The sequence below is a fragment of the Paramisgurnus dabryanus genome, chromosome 20 (assembly GCF_030506205.2).
Source record: "Paramisgurnus dabryanus chromosome 20, PD_genome_1.1, whole genome shotgun sequence".
Taxonomy (NCBI): domain Eukaryota; kingdom Metazoa; phylum Chordata; class Actinopteri; order Cypriniformes; family Cobitidae; genus Paramisgurnus; species Paramisgurnus dabryanus.
The window spans coordinates 7,103,003-7,118,461 of NC_133356.1; the positions used below are offsets into that span (position 1 = coordinate 7,103,003).

At 37.1% G+C, this 15,459-nt stretch overlaps 2 protein-coding genes across 9 annotated transcripts in view; one reads left to right on the forward strand and one right to left on the reverse strand.

Annotated features, from left to right (window-relative positions):
* LOC135786666 (arginyl-tRNA--protein transferase 1) overlaps positions 1-6,355 on the reverse strand; it is a 121,612-nt gene extending 115,257 nt beyond the window's left edge. For 4 of the 5 annotated variants that reach the window (XM_065296163.1, XM_065296162.1, XM_065296160.1 and 1 more), the window contains exon 1: positions 5,198-5,322. In XM_065296163.1, coding sequence (XP_065152235.1) covers positions 5,198-5,297 — 100 coding nt within the window. In that variant the 5' untranslated portion in view covers positions 5,298-5,322. Of the gene's footprint in view, positions 1-5,197; positions 5,323-6,247 lie in introns of those variants that run through there. The other variant, XM_065296164.2, reaches the window with a different exon arrangement.
* A 502-nt stretch (positions 6,356-6,857) lies between these two features.
* The window catches only part of tmem63ba (transmembrane protein 63Ba), a 53,929-nt gene continuing 45,327 nt past the window's right edge, over positions 6,858-15,459 (forward strand). For 3 of the 4 annotated variants that reach the window (XM_065296165.1, XM_065296167.1, XM_065296168.1), the window contains exon 1: positions 6,858-7,105. The gene's annotated coding sequence lies outside the window, so the exon portion shown is untranslated. The remainder of the gene's footprint in view (positions 7,106-15,459) is intronic. The other variant, XM_065296166.1, reaches the window with a different exon arrangement.

Consider the following 15,459-nt stretch of genomic DNA (forward strand, 5'->3'; position numbering starts at 1 on the left):
AGTCATTTAATGATAGTTCCTCACTGGGCAGCAAAATACATTTGATATATGTGACCCAATGTATAAAAAAGCATTTTTGTGATTTACTACATAATATAAGATATGAAAATAGAATCTTGATATCTTTAATATTAAAGATTAAAATCAATGACTGAAATCAAACTTTGATTTAAAATTTTAGACTGGACTCCAAAGACAAGGTCACATATGAAATATCATTAAAATCAATTATATTTTTAATGTACATATATTTTCCAGTTCCATTGATCATTTTGCTGAATAGGGCATACTGTAGCTGTGTCCCAATTCAGGGGCTGCGACCTTCTAAGCATGCGACCTTAAATATGAGCACTCGGTCTTTCAAGGTGGCAGCCTCAGAAATCCGCGAAGAGAACTGAAATGAGACGGTCTAACCTTCGGACGACCCATAATTGGCGTCACCTGCTGCGCCTGTCAGCAGGACATAGCGGAAACGTTTCTGACTTATTAAAATAAATATGAAATCAGAAAAATATTAATTTAGTTTAGAAAATATGACACGTTGATGTAGATTAAACTATTCAACAGTATATTAAATTAAATTAATCAACCTTAGAAATATATGCATCATAAAAATAATAATATTAACACAAAACATAACTTATAATACTAAAACAGTGACAAACTTTTTTTGATAAATACACACTTTTATTTAATGAAGGTTTTAATTGTTTATTTTAGAATATCCAGCTGCCGTTGCAGCCGCGCAATGAATCTTGGGATATCCTCGGCTGTTAAGGATCCATTCGTTCTATCCTTAACAGCGCGGAGAAATGAGGACGCATTTTGAGGCTTCATTCTAAGCATCCTTCGAATTGGGACGGCCTTACCAGCCTGAAGTCGCGCTGCTGTGACGCAATCGGTCTTAAAATACGTCCTTAGAAGGTCGCAGCCCCTGAATTGGGACACAGCTTGTATAGATCAGGCCGACAGTTCCCAGTACATTAACAAACTCCATTAGGTAACAGACGTGCTGTGTGCCCAAATCCAGCGACCCCCTCCCAGCAGCATCCATCTGGTCACCACAAGCACAAATGTGTGTGTTTGTTTTTACTTGGCTTATCAGCCATTATTCTGACAGATTTGAGACACCTGCTGCTCAAAACACAACAGTCTGCTGATTCTGTTCATGGTTTCATAAAGAAAATTTGTGTGTGCGTGACCCTGAAGTCTGTTTTATATCACTACTGCTAGATTTAACAGGAGTTACTGTAACTTCACTTTAAAATCTAGCCTAGTCTGGTTTCCATTACAGATTTGTGCAAAATAGAACCGAAACGATTAATTGCGACTAATCATTTGAAGAATAAAAGTTTTTGTTTACATCATATGTGTGTGTGTACTATGTATAATAGTTATGTAAAAATAAATACGCACAGATGAAAAAATATATTTTTAAGAAATTTAGTTGCACAACATTGGTTAATGGAAAGTCCTCGTTTTTTTTATTGTCATTTAGCAGAAATATCACAAAGTTTTGCTCAAATCTGTAATGGAAACCAGGCTATTGACAGTTATAGAAATATTTTATATATACTGAAAAAAAAATTATTACCTGAATTAATCAATTTTTTTATGGTAAGTGGTTGCAATCAATTTATTTAAGCTACATTTAAACAAAAGTTTTATATTTTATTTTACTTTATTAATTTTTTTTTTTTTTATGTAGCTTAAATAAATAAATTGCAACCACTTAGCTTAAAAAAATGTATTACATTCAATGAATCATTTTTTTCAGTGTATCAGAGTCCCATCATAATACTTGGCTTTCATCCCCAGCCAAAAAATCTTTGTAAATCAACAAATGAAATAAAGTAAAAAAACAGCCTAATTTAATTAGGGATGCACCGATAGGATTTTTTGGGCCGATACCGATACGGATTTAAACCGACAACTTCTGGCCGATACCGATGCCGATACCGATATTAAACACTTTTATACAATACTATACAGTTGGTCTATTAGCTAGTTTATTTCTGCATCAAATAATTTTTACTGAACATGGATTGGATCTAATTACCATTCAACTGACCAACATAATAAGAGAGGCACAAATTAAGCCAAAACAAATATAAGAAGACAGCATGACAACCTTCAAAGGTGGTTTTAGCCAGAGTCGTATAATAACAGAGTTACGAAACGCTTTGATCTCGCCGCCGCGCGGTCACGTGATTCATGTAACGTTCTACAGTTCCAAACCAAGCAGGGCTGTCAATCTGTTTGCATAGGTTTTCAGCTATTTTAGGTAAATATTAGCTTGTAATGGGAATTGATCACTATACTTACTGTGTTTATAACGTTTTTTTTACTAGGGAGTGATGGAAATACAATAAATCAGTTAATAAAGATAAACAGTTAATTGTGACCCAAATATAACTGTGGTTATCTATACCAACTACAGCAACACAGTTTATCTTTTATTTTTGTAGCAAAATATGTCTATATAAATGGCTATCAATCTGCTAAAAACATAATTCCTACACTTTTACTATATTAAAATCACAAAAAAGATCGCCAACGCGGTTATTTGTAACAGTGAAGCATAACAGAAACACACTAAATTCATATTTTAAATTCACATTAAATGTTAATATAATCATACATGATTTTCGAGGATACATCACTCGTATTACTTACCAAACACAATGAAACACATAGCAGCATTGTGAAGCAGTGTGACTTTCTTATGAGGCATTTAGCTTGTCGCTGTTGCCCCCTAGTGTTACTCGTAGTATATAAAAAATATAAGTATAAAGTAGATGGCCACCAGTTATAAAATATTAAACCATTAGATCTATATTGTTCACACATTATACACAACTCATTAAAATATAAAATTTTTACTAGTTATTATTAATGATAATCATTACCTACAGCAGAGTTCATAAAATATCACTGTTGACTATATTAATGAAATGTCCGAAAATGTAAAGAGAAACGGTAATTTCATCGATTTACCATCAGGTGCCATTGAAATGAATGGGCTTCAGTGCTGCGTTTGGAACTATGCGTCACTACCGGTCACTACATGAAACGCTGTTACTTCCGCATTCCATTCTTACAACGGACGTCTATGTGAGTGTCGTAACTCTATTATTATACGACTCTGGTTTTAGCTATTCAGCATTTATTTTATTAACAACATTAACTCATTTTTTACATATAATGGACTTCTTTATGCAGTTAATTAATAAACAATCGGTATCATCCTTTCTTGTGCTATTGCCGATATGCCGATGGTTTCAAATTCATCAAAAATCGGCCGATAAATATCGGCGGCCGATACATCGGTGCATCACTAAATTTAATATATGTAAACAGTTATTCTAAGCATTCAGAGCATCTCTTTTGACGACAAAAATTCAGGCTGCATGCCAGCACACACAGTTGCATCCAGGAGTTAAGCATTAGCCCGGTTTAATGCAATTGCTTAAATGTGGTAAAGTGCAATTGTCAAAATCATACGACAAGTCATTCACCTCTATACAGTTCAGAGCTGTTTTTTAAACAGGTTTTAAAGTGTATTTAGACACTAAATGAATAAGCATATTTATTTAATGCCCAATTAAATTGGGTCAAAGCTCCAGGTGCATTATTTTAAATCACATGCTAATGTTCAGTCCTGAATTCAGCTGGAGCCTTTAAAGCTTTGAGTGCTTATGCCACAGTCAACCAGCACATGCTGTTCTTGTATTACACTCAGAAAAACTGATATGTAAGATGAGAAATAATATTACATGTAAGTGGACTGAACAAAAGTTCAGTACAAATTTCAATGTAATGTGATTTAGACAGTGTGTTGGACGCTGCTGCATCCCAGTAAAGCAGGGGTCTTCAACTCTTTTGTGTGCAAGGTCTACCACAATGGATAAAACAATCTTGAGAGCTACTTTTTATATAGTCTACTCAAAACATATTTGTTTTACTTGTTGATGTGTTTTATCATTGTTTAAAATGTTAACATATAAAAGAAGCCAAGCTAATATAAAAAAGATGAACAAAATGAATATTACGAATGGGCTTTCGCGGGCACCTCACCGACTCTGTGCGGGCAACTTGGGCAACATGTTGGAGACCACTGAAGCAGAGAATGATAACCATCAGAAACTAAATCATTTCACTGACTGACAGTGGTTGGAAAACAACGTACTGTAGATAAATAAGAAATGTTCCTCTTTAATAACCTTTCACATAGTTCGTATTTAAAAGTGTACTAAAAAACTATTTATCTATGGTTGTACAGTATTTGAGGAACAAAGACAGCTTTGGGTTAGATGCATGATAGAAATGTCACCAGTGAAAACACAATACATTTGCTAAATATGTGAGTTATGTCTGTAGGCCCATATCACCCCATTTATTCATCACTTCCCTCTCCGAACAGAAACTTCCTGCCAAGCCAGGATTAGATCAGAAGATCCTGCTTCTTTCTTTCAGCAGGATCGGATTATCTCCAGCACGTTCATTCATGGACAACATTGTCCTCTATTTATATGCAACTTATTGAAATCCATCTTTAACCACTTAAGGCTCCGATTTTAACACCAGTGGGCTGTTAACATCACCATAAAGATCCCCAGTTATCCGTAATAATAATCATTATACAACATTAATGCTCTGACTGCTGGCCAAACAGAAAGGGACTCATTGTGTCACAGATAAAAGTCTGTGCTATTCTCTCACACCGGTAAGTCTTCTTTTTAAAGATACTCCTCTGGTCTTGATTCATTTATATGACAGGACACATCCAGTATGACTGACAGGATCCTCAGTGTGATAAACAATACATAATAGATGATAAGACCATCTTACTGTTGGTAAGACACTTCGTGAAACATACTTATACATAACACAAATGTATAGAATAAACAAAAACCCCGAGGTTCACTTATTGTGTAGCTTAACCTGTCTGCTAACTACTCAGCTAGGTTTCACTAACGTTCCTCAAGAACAGCAGCAAACTAACAGAGAACCGCTCTGAAACGAAACACCGCATCAATTTTAACATTTGACAGATCGTGCCCTGTAGTTCATGAAACTGGAAATAGAAATGAAAGCTCATGGTGGACAGACTGGTGAACCCCTCCTTCATACAAAAGCTCTTGCTGTCGAGCCGCTCAATGTTTAACTCAAGCCACCAGCATTAATGTCCACTCACCGTTCGAGAAACTGCCCTTCTCATTTTTACAGTAACCGCAGCGATAGCCATCATCTCCCCCGAAATACTCCACTATAGTGTACGATCCGCCCGCTGCCATTTCCACATTCACCCAGTCAGCTGCAGCGGCAGTACCAAATTAACAAATCCTACTACGGTGAAGGCATCTTCATGAATATTAACTGTTTTGCGACGTACGCCTAGAGGTCGCAGTTGATTGGCTTAAAGCAGAATTACGAAAGGCTGACGGTAGTGTTTAATTTTTATTTATAATTATAATATTATTAATTTTATAATGATTATATTTAAAAAATACTCATATTCAGGCGTGACATTATGACCGATACAATTTTTTTTGCAAGAAATAAATACAATTATTAAGAACGGTCAAGAGGTATGCCTTGACCGTAGTGGGATACAAAACAACTGACCCGGAAGCACATTTTCATTTTGTATGTACAGAAGGAGTAAAACCAAAACCGCTCCTGTAAAAACTTAAGCAGCCTTCATATTTTAAAGTAACGTTTGTTTGCTGTAAATAAACATATTCTCTCTGATATCTTGTTCAGTCTTTATATCTTGCGTTAAACTGACGCGTTACTACGAACGGGGAAAGTTCGGCTTTACAGTAAAGGGCCAATCATTGTTCATTTGCGCATGCGCACGAGTAGCTAAAGCAACATGGACTAATGTTTATAGCACAGTTTGCCCTTTTTTGATACATGTGATGTCAGGTTTCCTTGTTGGTAGGGAATAAGTTGTGTAATTGCGATCGTAGCAAGTAATTTTAGTCATATATGTCTTCCCCATTCATGTAAATAGAACTTACTCTAATGACTAAACTAACTGCCCAGGGGTGTTTCAATAATAGCTGCCGAGTGCTGCTTGTGGGATTTGGTTGTGGTTAACATTTTTACGTGCACAGAAATGCAGTGTCATGCCACAGTATGAAAGTGACACCTAATTTTAAATGTAGTATCAGTACTAAAGCCCCTTTACAGAAGAGGGTTGTTGTTTTGCTCTTAACCAAAACCATATAGGCTAACTTACCATATGATGCTTTCCCCCATGCATTTCCGCAATAGCCACAGCGATATCCACATTTTACACCTTTGAGCTCCACTATGGAGTGCATTTCCCAAGAGATCGTTCTTGCTGAGGTATTTTTAAGGCATATCCGATAGCTCTGTCGTTTTGTTTATGTGACGCCGATTATGGCGCACACTACACCTACACGCGCGCGCGCAGCTTGAGATAAAGTGTGGTTCTTAATTTTGTACAGAAAGTACAGAAAAACGTCGAGATACGACTGCTCTAAACTAAACATTTATAATTTTAATGTCAAAGAAGGCCACTAGAGAGCAGTAGAGGATCTCTTAAAAAATATATATATATTTATATTTTATAAAATAAATATATATATAAGTTATAAACACTCCATACAATATTATTGATTGAGCCGTGTTTTAACATAAATGTTAGCCATAATAATAATTTCGATTTAAAAAAAAAACGAATGCTACATAATAATTTCGAATAGTTCCGAGTATAGCCGAAAGGCTACCGAAGGAATCGAACGGGGACCGAATGTAGCCGAAGAAATCCGACGAGTTACGATCATGGCCGACGCCCCAGATGGGAAACAGTTCGTGTGTTGCCTATCAACCGCTCAGACACCGGCCCGACCCAGCCATCATACAGCCATGCTAGGGCTTGTTTAGTGTCAGCATCAGGCGAGTTACCAGCTGGATGATGTATCCACCAATGGAGTAATCCCGGTTTTATTAAACATCGCAGACGAACTCTGACAAATAGTCCGGATCGAAATTCGAATATTTATTTTTGTTGTTTAGGACATTACAGCAGTAGCTAGCCAAGAGCTACTTAGGCTTTGACCACTGCGGCTAGGTGAGTTATGTTAACTTGTGTCACATTAACCAAATCGTTTAATCGCCTTCACTTTTGTCTTTTTAGGAATACTTGATACTTTATTTTAGAATAAGCCAACTTTTACGGGTTGTTAGGGATTTAATGAGATGTTGATGTACAATCGCCCACCAGAGAGGCTAACAGGCACTCGGCTAGGTTAACAGCAGCATTAGCGGTAGCTAACTCTATGAATGTGTTCAACTTTGACCAGTACTTTTAAAATTAAGGGCAAACAACTGCTTAAAGCCCTTTCAGGAATGAAGAAATTAACCTTAATGTTAAATTTAAGTCATATTACTAACAACGATCTGGCATGTTAGCAAACATGGTTGTATTCCTTAGCCTTGTATAAATTGAAATGTACAGATATATAATTGTCTGGTAAATGTACCATAGGAATTATAGTGTAGTTTATGAGGTCTTACATGAGGTGATGTGTGTCATAACTAAGTTAATAATCACCTGATTAGTGTCAGTGTTTTAAATCCTTAGCATCATGACAGATTATAGTGTAGTTCAGTGGCATATTCTGGGCCATTTAACTAGCACAGTAACGTTAGCCTACTAATGCTTATGGGGCAGGAACCATTTAAATAAAGTAACTTACTTGTTATCTAAATATTTAATTAAAAGGTTTAGAGACATGTTGCATGGGGTTGTAGTTTTTTTTTTTTTTTTTGTATTTATGTTAGCATTCATATTTCTTAATATAAGTCCACCTGTGTGCATATCTTGCTGTTTGTTTATCCTGTTCCCAGATCATTCCTTTATCTAATGACTAAGCATGCTGTTGGCGCAGTTGCTCAAGGCTTTTTTATTTTTTTGGTGCAGCTCTCGTAACCTCAGTTTGGCTTCCAGCACAGATTACTACATGGAAAATCAATATATTGAGTGGATTGGCATCTTGAAATTGGCCTCTAGAAATTGGAGGCAATTTTACCACAGATTGGGACTAATTTAGCAGCATGGAGGCCACAGATGTCCTGGGATTACTTTCTCTTTTGTACAGTAAAAAATTAAAGGGTAATTTAATTTTAGATTACCCCAAAATTACAATTTTATCATAAATCACTAACCCCTTTGTCGTTCCAAACCACGAGTCCTGACCGATATGGATTTTTCAGTGCCGATACCGATTTTTTTTTTTTTTCATCAGCCTAAGCCGATGACCGATACAGGCTGCCGGTTTTCTTGAGCCGATATTTGGAGCCGATAGTGCTTTTGCTCACTCAATTTACATCATAAAAATGACACAATGATGATGCCAAATGTTACAAGTCTCAATTTAAAAAAAGTTACATTTATTGAACTTATTTAACAAATTGTAAAAACAGTTGAGGGTGCAATCTTCGATGTTGTCATGAAAAGGTTGGTTGTTTTTAGTCACATGACCTGCAATCGTTTGCAGCTTCCAGCACTCTGTCTGTAAATAATGCCAGAAAAAAATCGGCGAACACGGCAGCCACGTATCGGCCGATGCCGATACACATAAAACTCGCAAATATCTATATACCGCCCGATATATCGGTCTATCACTATTCCGAATACATTTTTAGATGTTTTTGTTGAAAACCCGAAGGCTTGTTGTAAATGTCCCATAGAACGCAGTTTGATTTTTACAATCATGCCCAGAAAATAATGAAAAATGCATCGCCAAAAAGGTCCATGTGCCATCAGTCGTTCAGTAAAAATATTATGAAGCGACAAGTACACTTTTGTGTTTATGCGCCATGAACTTTTGACGTGACTTGCTAATGTAGTTGCCAGCGTACAGACGCAGAATATGCTGGCAAGTAATTTGTGCATTTAAACGGGATGTTTAAAAATAAAAAAGAGGAAAAACGTTGGCAGCTATGTCAGCAACCTCATTCACACAGCATTTTGGTCCCAGAAAATTCTGTAGAGGTTTCTGCGTAAATGCAAACACGTCCTGTAAATATTCTGGGATTGCTCCTGTAAAGCAGACCTAGTAACATTGCCGTAACATACACAGTAAGCATTCTGTGTGAACAAGAAGCAGAAACAAAATTGTACTACTGCGTGCCGTAGTAAGGACGCATGTGTTATCGGAACCAGAAGTTATTGTTGTCATTAACAAAACTGCACACGCATGGTTTCTTGAGACAAATCACAGATAATTAGCTAACTTTAGACGTTGTGGAAAAATACGCCATGTGTTTTTACGGGATCTTTTTCGGTATGTATGTGAATGCACGCATAGATTCTGGAAAATCATTGGCTGTGAATGAACAAAAATTAAACTATCCCGGAAAAGTCCCGGATGCATTTTCCATGTATTTCCGTAATCTCTGTGTGAACGTTTTACATAATCTACACCATGCGCCTTATGCTGCGTTCACACCAGCCGCGGTAGAGGCATCAAGCGCGAGTGATTTCAATGTTAAGTCAATGTGAAGATGCGTTGATGCGCATCTGGAGGTCTCGCGGCGTGAATGAGCATTGCCGTGGGAAACAAGTGAGATGAAAAATTTGAACTTTGGCGGAAAAATGCGCTGCGTTAACCAATCAGGAGCTTGCTCTAGTAGTGACGTGATTATAGAAAGTGAGTGGAGCCGCAGAAGCCCCCCATTACGCAATTTTCTGCATGAATGTCTCGATGACTAGAATTGCATGCGTGGCTTTCAGGCACCAATGAAGCTAGTAAACTCAAAATCTTCAAGCGATGGACGTGAATTTGACCCCTCAAACACACCTGGTGTGAACCCACAGTTAGTCTGCTTGTGAACGTGCACTGAACTACCAAGGAGGAGAACAAGTTGTTGAATAAAACAAAAAAAGTTGTTGTTTTCTTGGTGCCTAAAAGTGTTCTTGTCGCTATATAATTATTATTAATGAACTACTGATGGCACATGGACCTTTTTGGTGATGTCTTTAATTCTTATTTTGGCGGTTTTCATTAGAAATAGCGTTTCTGAAGACAATAAAAGGACTTGGTAGTTTAGAACAACACATGGGTAAGTGATTTTTGAAATTTTGGAGTAAACTAACCCTTTAAAATCACTCTTGAGGCTAGACAGAGTTTTATAAAACTTTGTAACCAAACCAATTATATCCTAAATCTCCTCTCTCTTTCTCTCTGATCCTGTTCATGAAACCCACAGCTGGTCCTCCTGTTCCATCCAATGTTCAATTATTTAAACACCATATCTTGTCCTCTCAGCCTGCAAGATCTCTATGTAGTATTGTGGCAGTTCTCTATGTAAGCCTGGACAGTGTTGTTTACAGGCTTTTCATCATTAGAGTTTGACCAATATGTGTTTTACAAAGACCAGTGCTGATACTGATATCTATAGATCAATGTGAACAGGGCAAGGTGTTAATGTGACATAACAGTCCTGAATTTGTTGTTGCATCCTAGCACATACTTATAGTTGTCTTTGCAAATTAAGATGAGTATTTAACATCCAGTTTCACACATCAAAGGTGTTGAGCGTGCATGCACAGTCATCAAGTGTCTTTTGTGAAGTTGTTCGATTGTGCAGGGCTCACTGGCTATCCAATTGTTAAGTTATTATAATGACGTAAGGAACATGCTGTTTTCTGGCCCAAGCCTCCTCTCATTTCAAGTGAGACTGCACTTAACAGCCATTTATGAGTGCTGTTTATTTATAATCGCACTTTAAAGTTAAGCTTTCATAACTTGCTGCGAATACACACTACATTCTCCAGGCTCACAACATCCCGGAGACCGGTTTTAACGATTCATAAAAGATGAATCACTGTCTGGACATCTGGGATTTCAACATGGTTAGGATTGTGTTTCTGTAGTGTATCTTAGTATTTTTTATTTGTGCTTAAAGCGGAAGTCAACCCTAAAACAACATTATGCTCCAACACTATATTTCATGCCATATATGTAGTTGATTGTGCTGCCATCAAATGTACTAACTCCATATAAAAAATAAAAGCTTTTAACTGCTACAGTAACGGTGATTTGACGCGTCATCAAATCACCGGAAGAAAAATGCACGACTACATTAATTCTGAATGTTCTAAATGGGGGCGGGTCTTGAGGCGAGATGATTGACAGTAGATGATAACGTTTTTGATTGACAGCTGCACAGGAGCTAACGTTAGCTTGCTTTGCTCGTGTTTATAATAACAACAACATGATAATAACTTTCTACGTAGTATGTTTACCGTAGTTACACAAAACAAGCAACAACTAAGCCAAATGATGTTTTAGATATTTTAACAATTTTAAATTACCTGAGTCCGCGGAAAAACTGGGCTGAAAACAGTACTCAAAATCTTCCTGACGAAAGTGCTGGCTGCATATTCAAAGTAGTGTAGTGGTGGGTCAGCTGAGGGTCGCGTTGATGTCAACAATAAAAACTCCCGGTGGCCTGAATTTGTTGTCCTTACATCCACATACTGCACAGGTTCTAGTCATCTTTTATCGAGGGCTTTGGTGATTTCCCCCTCAGAGACGGTTAAAGCGGAGTTACTCTTTGGATGGGTTCGTCTGCCGGCTAACTTCAAGTTGACTTGAGTTGATTTGAGAGCTAGTTGAGCGGTAAAAGAAGTTATTAGGCTTGTTCAACTTCATGTGGCGTTGCAAGAATCGACAGCGGGATGACGTCAAAGTACCGCGAGAGCGATTCGCGAAATCATACGGAGGAGTTTGCTTTTAAATCCCTTTCGCGGAACCTTGACGTCATCCAGCTGTCGGTTCCTGCGGCGCCGCATGAAGTCAAACAAACCTGACGACTGCATCGAACAGTGGTTAGTGGGTGGAGCTAATGACTCAGTTTCGCGCAGTGCATTCTGGTTAATTGTGTCCATTAAAGACCGTTACGAAAATTCCGCTTCAACACACTATCAATCTAATAATCGAAATCGTGCAAATTTATTTATTTTTCCTCATGTATAATGCAAAGTGGACATAAATTACCCGTGATAAACAGGCTAAAATGTCTAGATTGGACTTCCCCTTTAAGCGTTTGGACCCGGAAACGGTGCCATGTCACGTCAGACTTAAGCCTAACAAGCATATTGACGTGTGACGTGTTTCAGATTGGAGAAACATGAGACGCTGCAGGCAATTACATTCAGACAGCAAAGACATATAGAGTATGTAAACATACAGGTGTATATATAGAGAGAGAGAGTTTCAGTGGATATATGGATACAGGTGCTGAAATTCAGTAGTAGACAATAATAGTACAGTTTAAATATTAATAATAGCTGTATATCCCAGTGAAAGTATTTTAATGTTCCCCTGGAGGTTTTTGATAATGTTTATGAGCCAGTCACTAACACGCTGACCTTGGAAATTATGTTATAATAGGGTATTTACAGCTCTGGAATGGTGCCAGTATTACTTCACTTTTGTTATATGGTTAATGATTGACAGTTTTTTTAACCTTGAGGCCAAAAACTCATCTATAGACCAGATAATCAGTGCAGGAAATTCTTATCCAAAGCCTTTGTTTTACCCGTCCTTGTCATGAAAGCCAAACTCTTAGGTGCAATGCAACATTAAACTGGTTTATTTGTAAACATCACAAAAGAATAACATTCAACTTTTCCAAGTTACTCATCTAATATACTAATGAAGTGTGTCAGACTAATTTAAAAGAGCAGTTCTTAAAGGGAACGTTTACCAAAAAATGAAAATTCTGTCATCATTTCACCATCAAGTTGTTTCAACCTGTATGCATGTCTTTGTTTTTCTGAACACAAATTTAGATATTTAAAAAAATGTTGATAACCAAACAGATAACAAACCATTTACATCCATGGTATTTTTTTCCAATTGTAGAAGTCAATAGTGCCCCAGATCTGCTTGCTTATAAAACATTCATCATAATATCTTAGTACAAGGAAATATGGTGAGTAATGATGACACAATTTTCATTTTTTCTGAACTAGGCTTATCCTTTTAATTTTGCCCAACCCTAATGTAACCAGATGCTTCGGGGTTACCTGTTGGCCTATGATCATAAACATTCAAATGAATAGACACGTAACTATTAATGAAGATTATGTAAGAGTCAACGTTAAGTTTTGCTGAACGCAGGATAAAGATTCTTGCACAAACGGGGTCAGTAAGGTTGACTTTGCATTTAAATATAAAATTTTCACAGCCCTGAAAAATCTTGCTATGTTTTCAACATTTTAGTGTCATGTTCAGAAGTTTCCAAATAAACATAGGGAACAGACCGGAGTAGTCATCTCTTTATTTCAAAAAGGTGCATTAGCTCTGTCGATAATACGAAAGAACGTGATCGTAAACTGGATTAATAATTAAATACAATCAAACACATCAGTGGTTTTTAGTGTTGTCAAACTTGTTGAGGTCGGAACGTTCGTGTAAGAATTGAACAAGTGTCGGCATGTTACGGGAAGACAAAAGCTTTGTCAGGGATTTTTCAGAATTGGTCGTCTCATTGATCTGTTGACTACATTTACAGATATGTCACAAGCAGGTGAAAGAGCAACAAAATAATTTCTTAAGCTTACGACATCGAGATGTTGTCAACACAAGAGCATCGACTTCACAACTCCAGACATCACAAAGTTCAGTGTTATTTTGAGAACACTACGTAGGGGATCAGCTTTGATCACTTTGTTTTGGTTGTATCACAGTATTATCCTGCTTATTACTTGACTACTAACCACACAAATTATTGGGCAATAAAAATTATGGAAATGTTTTGACAAGATAAATACGGCAGGTTGGCCCAAAAAACAATGATATGTAGGAAATTTGATTGCAAAAATAAGGCCAATCATTTTTGTCTGTGTTTGTGTAGTTATATTACATAGATTACATAATCCTGTACCGTCTTGGCCTGAATATATAGAATTTACAGCTCTATAGTTTTGACTAACGATGCACTGATCCGATATTTTGGACCGGTATCGGGGCCGATCCGGGGGTTTTGGCTGGATCGGATATCGGACTAACAGGACCGCGATAAAATTCCAATACTGTGCGTTACCAGTGGTTGTTACTGACAAGCGATTAAAAGGACAAAGTATTTTAAAAGCACCTTAATTTTTTTTATGCACTATATTCAAAGTCCCTCGATAGCTTCATGTGAAGGAACAAATGCATATTTAAAGATATTTCGGTTCACGGAAACTTAGTACTCGCAACTAATACACTGGTGAAGCGGACAGCTGAAACGCATCATTCACACACACACATAGCATCATATTTTTTAATTGCATTATACTGCATTGAATGGCATTGTGTTGAACCTAATCAAAATCGGTGAATAGGTGAATCACATCTGTAACTGCTTCATGTGTATCTTTAATGTATTGCATCGTAGCTATGCATCGAGATGCGTATATCGCATCAGACTTGGTTATAGAGATGCACATCCCTATATGTTAAAATCTGTCCCCAGTTGTGTAACCTGTAAGTTGAAAAAAACAACACTTTTTTTTAATTGTCTAAGTGTGGTTGCTGAGGGGTTACTTAACTTTTTCCAAGTGGCTGCTGCCTCTATGTTGTCATGGCAACAGGCTTGTTAAATCTAAAGTGGGCTCTCATGTATGAGCATCTTTAATTTGATTCCTATATTAGAGACCGTCTGTCACAAGTAAAGCCTTGTAACATTTGTGATCATGTACTATTTGTTTTCATGACTTTGAATTGGTGTTGAGTTTAGAAGGACAGCAGCAGGGGAGCATCCAAACCATCTGCCACAAAAACCTCTGAAAAACTCAGTTTATCACCCAAAATAGATGAGGCCTTTTCAGGACTGTCAGAGTTATTGGAGTAGAGTTCTAAAGTAGGGGTGCACCGATATATCGACCGATGATGCTTGCTATGCTTCTCGGTGATTTACGGTGAATTGCAGCTACATCCAAAAGCCAGAGGGCGCTCTCGTGCAGAAACTCAATATACGCTGCAGACGAAAAACTTAGTATACACACGCAGCTATGACACGCAGCTCCAGGAAATAGCTTAAGGATATATTTATATTGCTGTTCTTCTCACCTTTTCAGGTATTGTCATATGATAATAAAGAATATCTATAATGATTATGTTTGATGAGTGTCAAAAGGACTCAAAACTAACAGTGATTTCAGATCGATAAGGACTTACTAATCTAAAGCTGTGGTACATGAAATAGCTGTGAATAATATCTGCTGTGCAATTCAGAATAGTTATCCACGTATTATTAGTGTATATTGGCTTTTATTGGTGCACCCCTATTTTAAAGTTCAAAATGTGGTTCTTGACAAATCTGCATAGTGCTACTTTAGCACAAACACATTGATTCACATTCAATTCTTAATATATTACATTTGTATCTTCCACATAGTATATGACAATTATTATCATGACCATA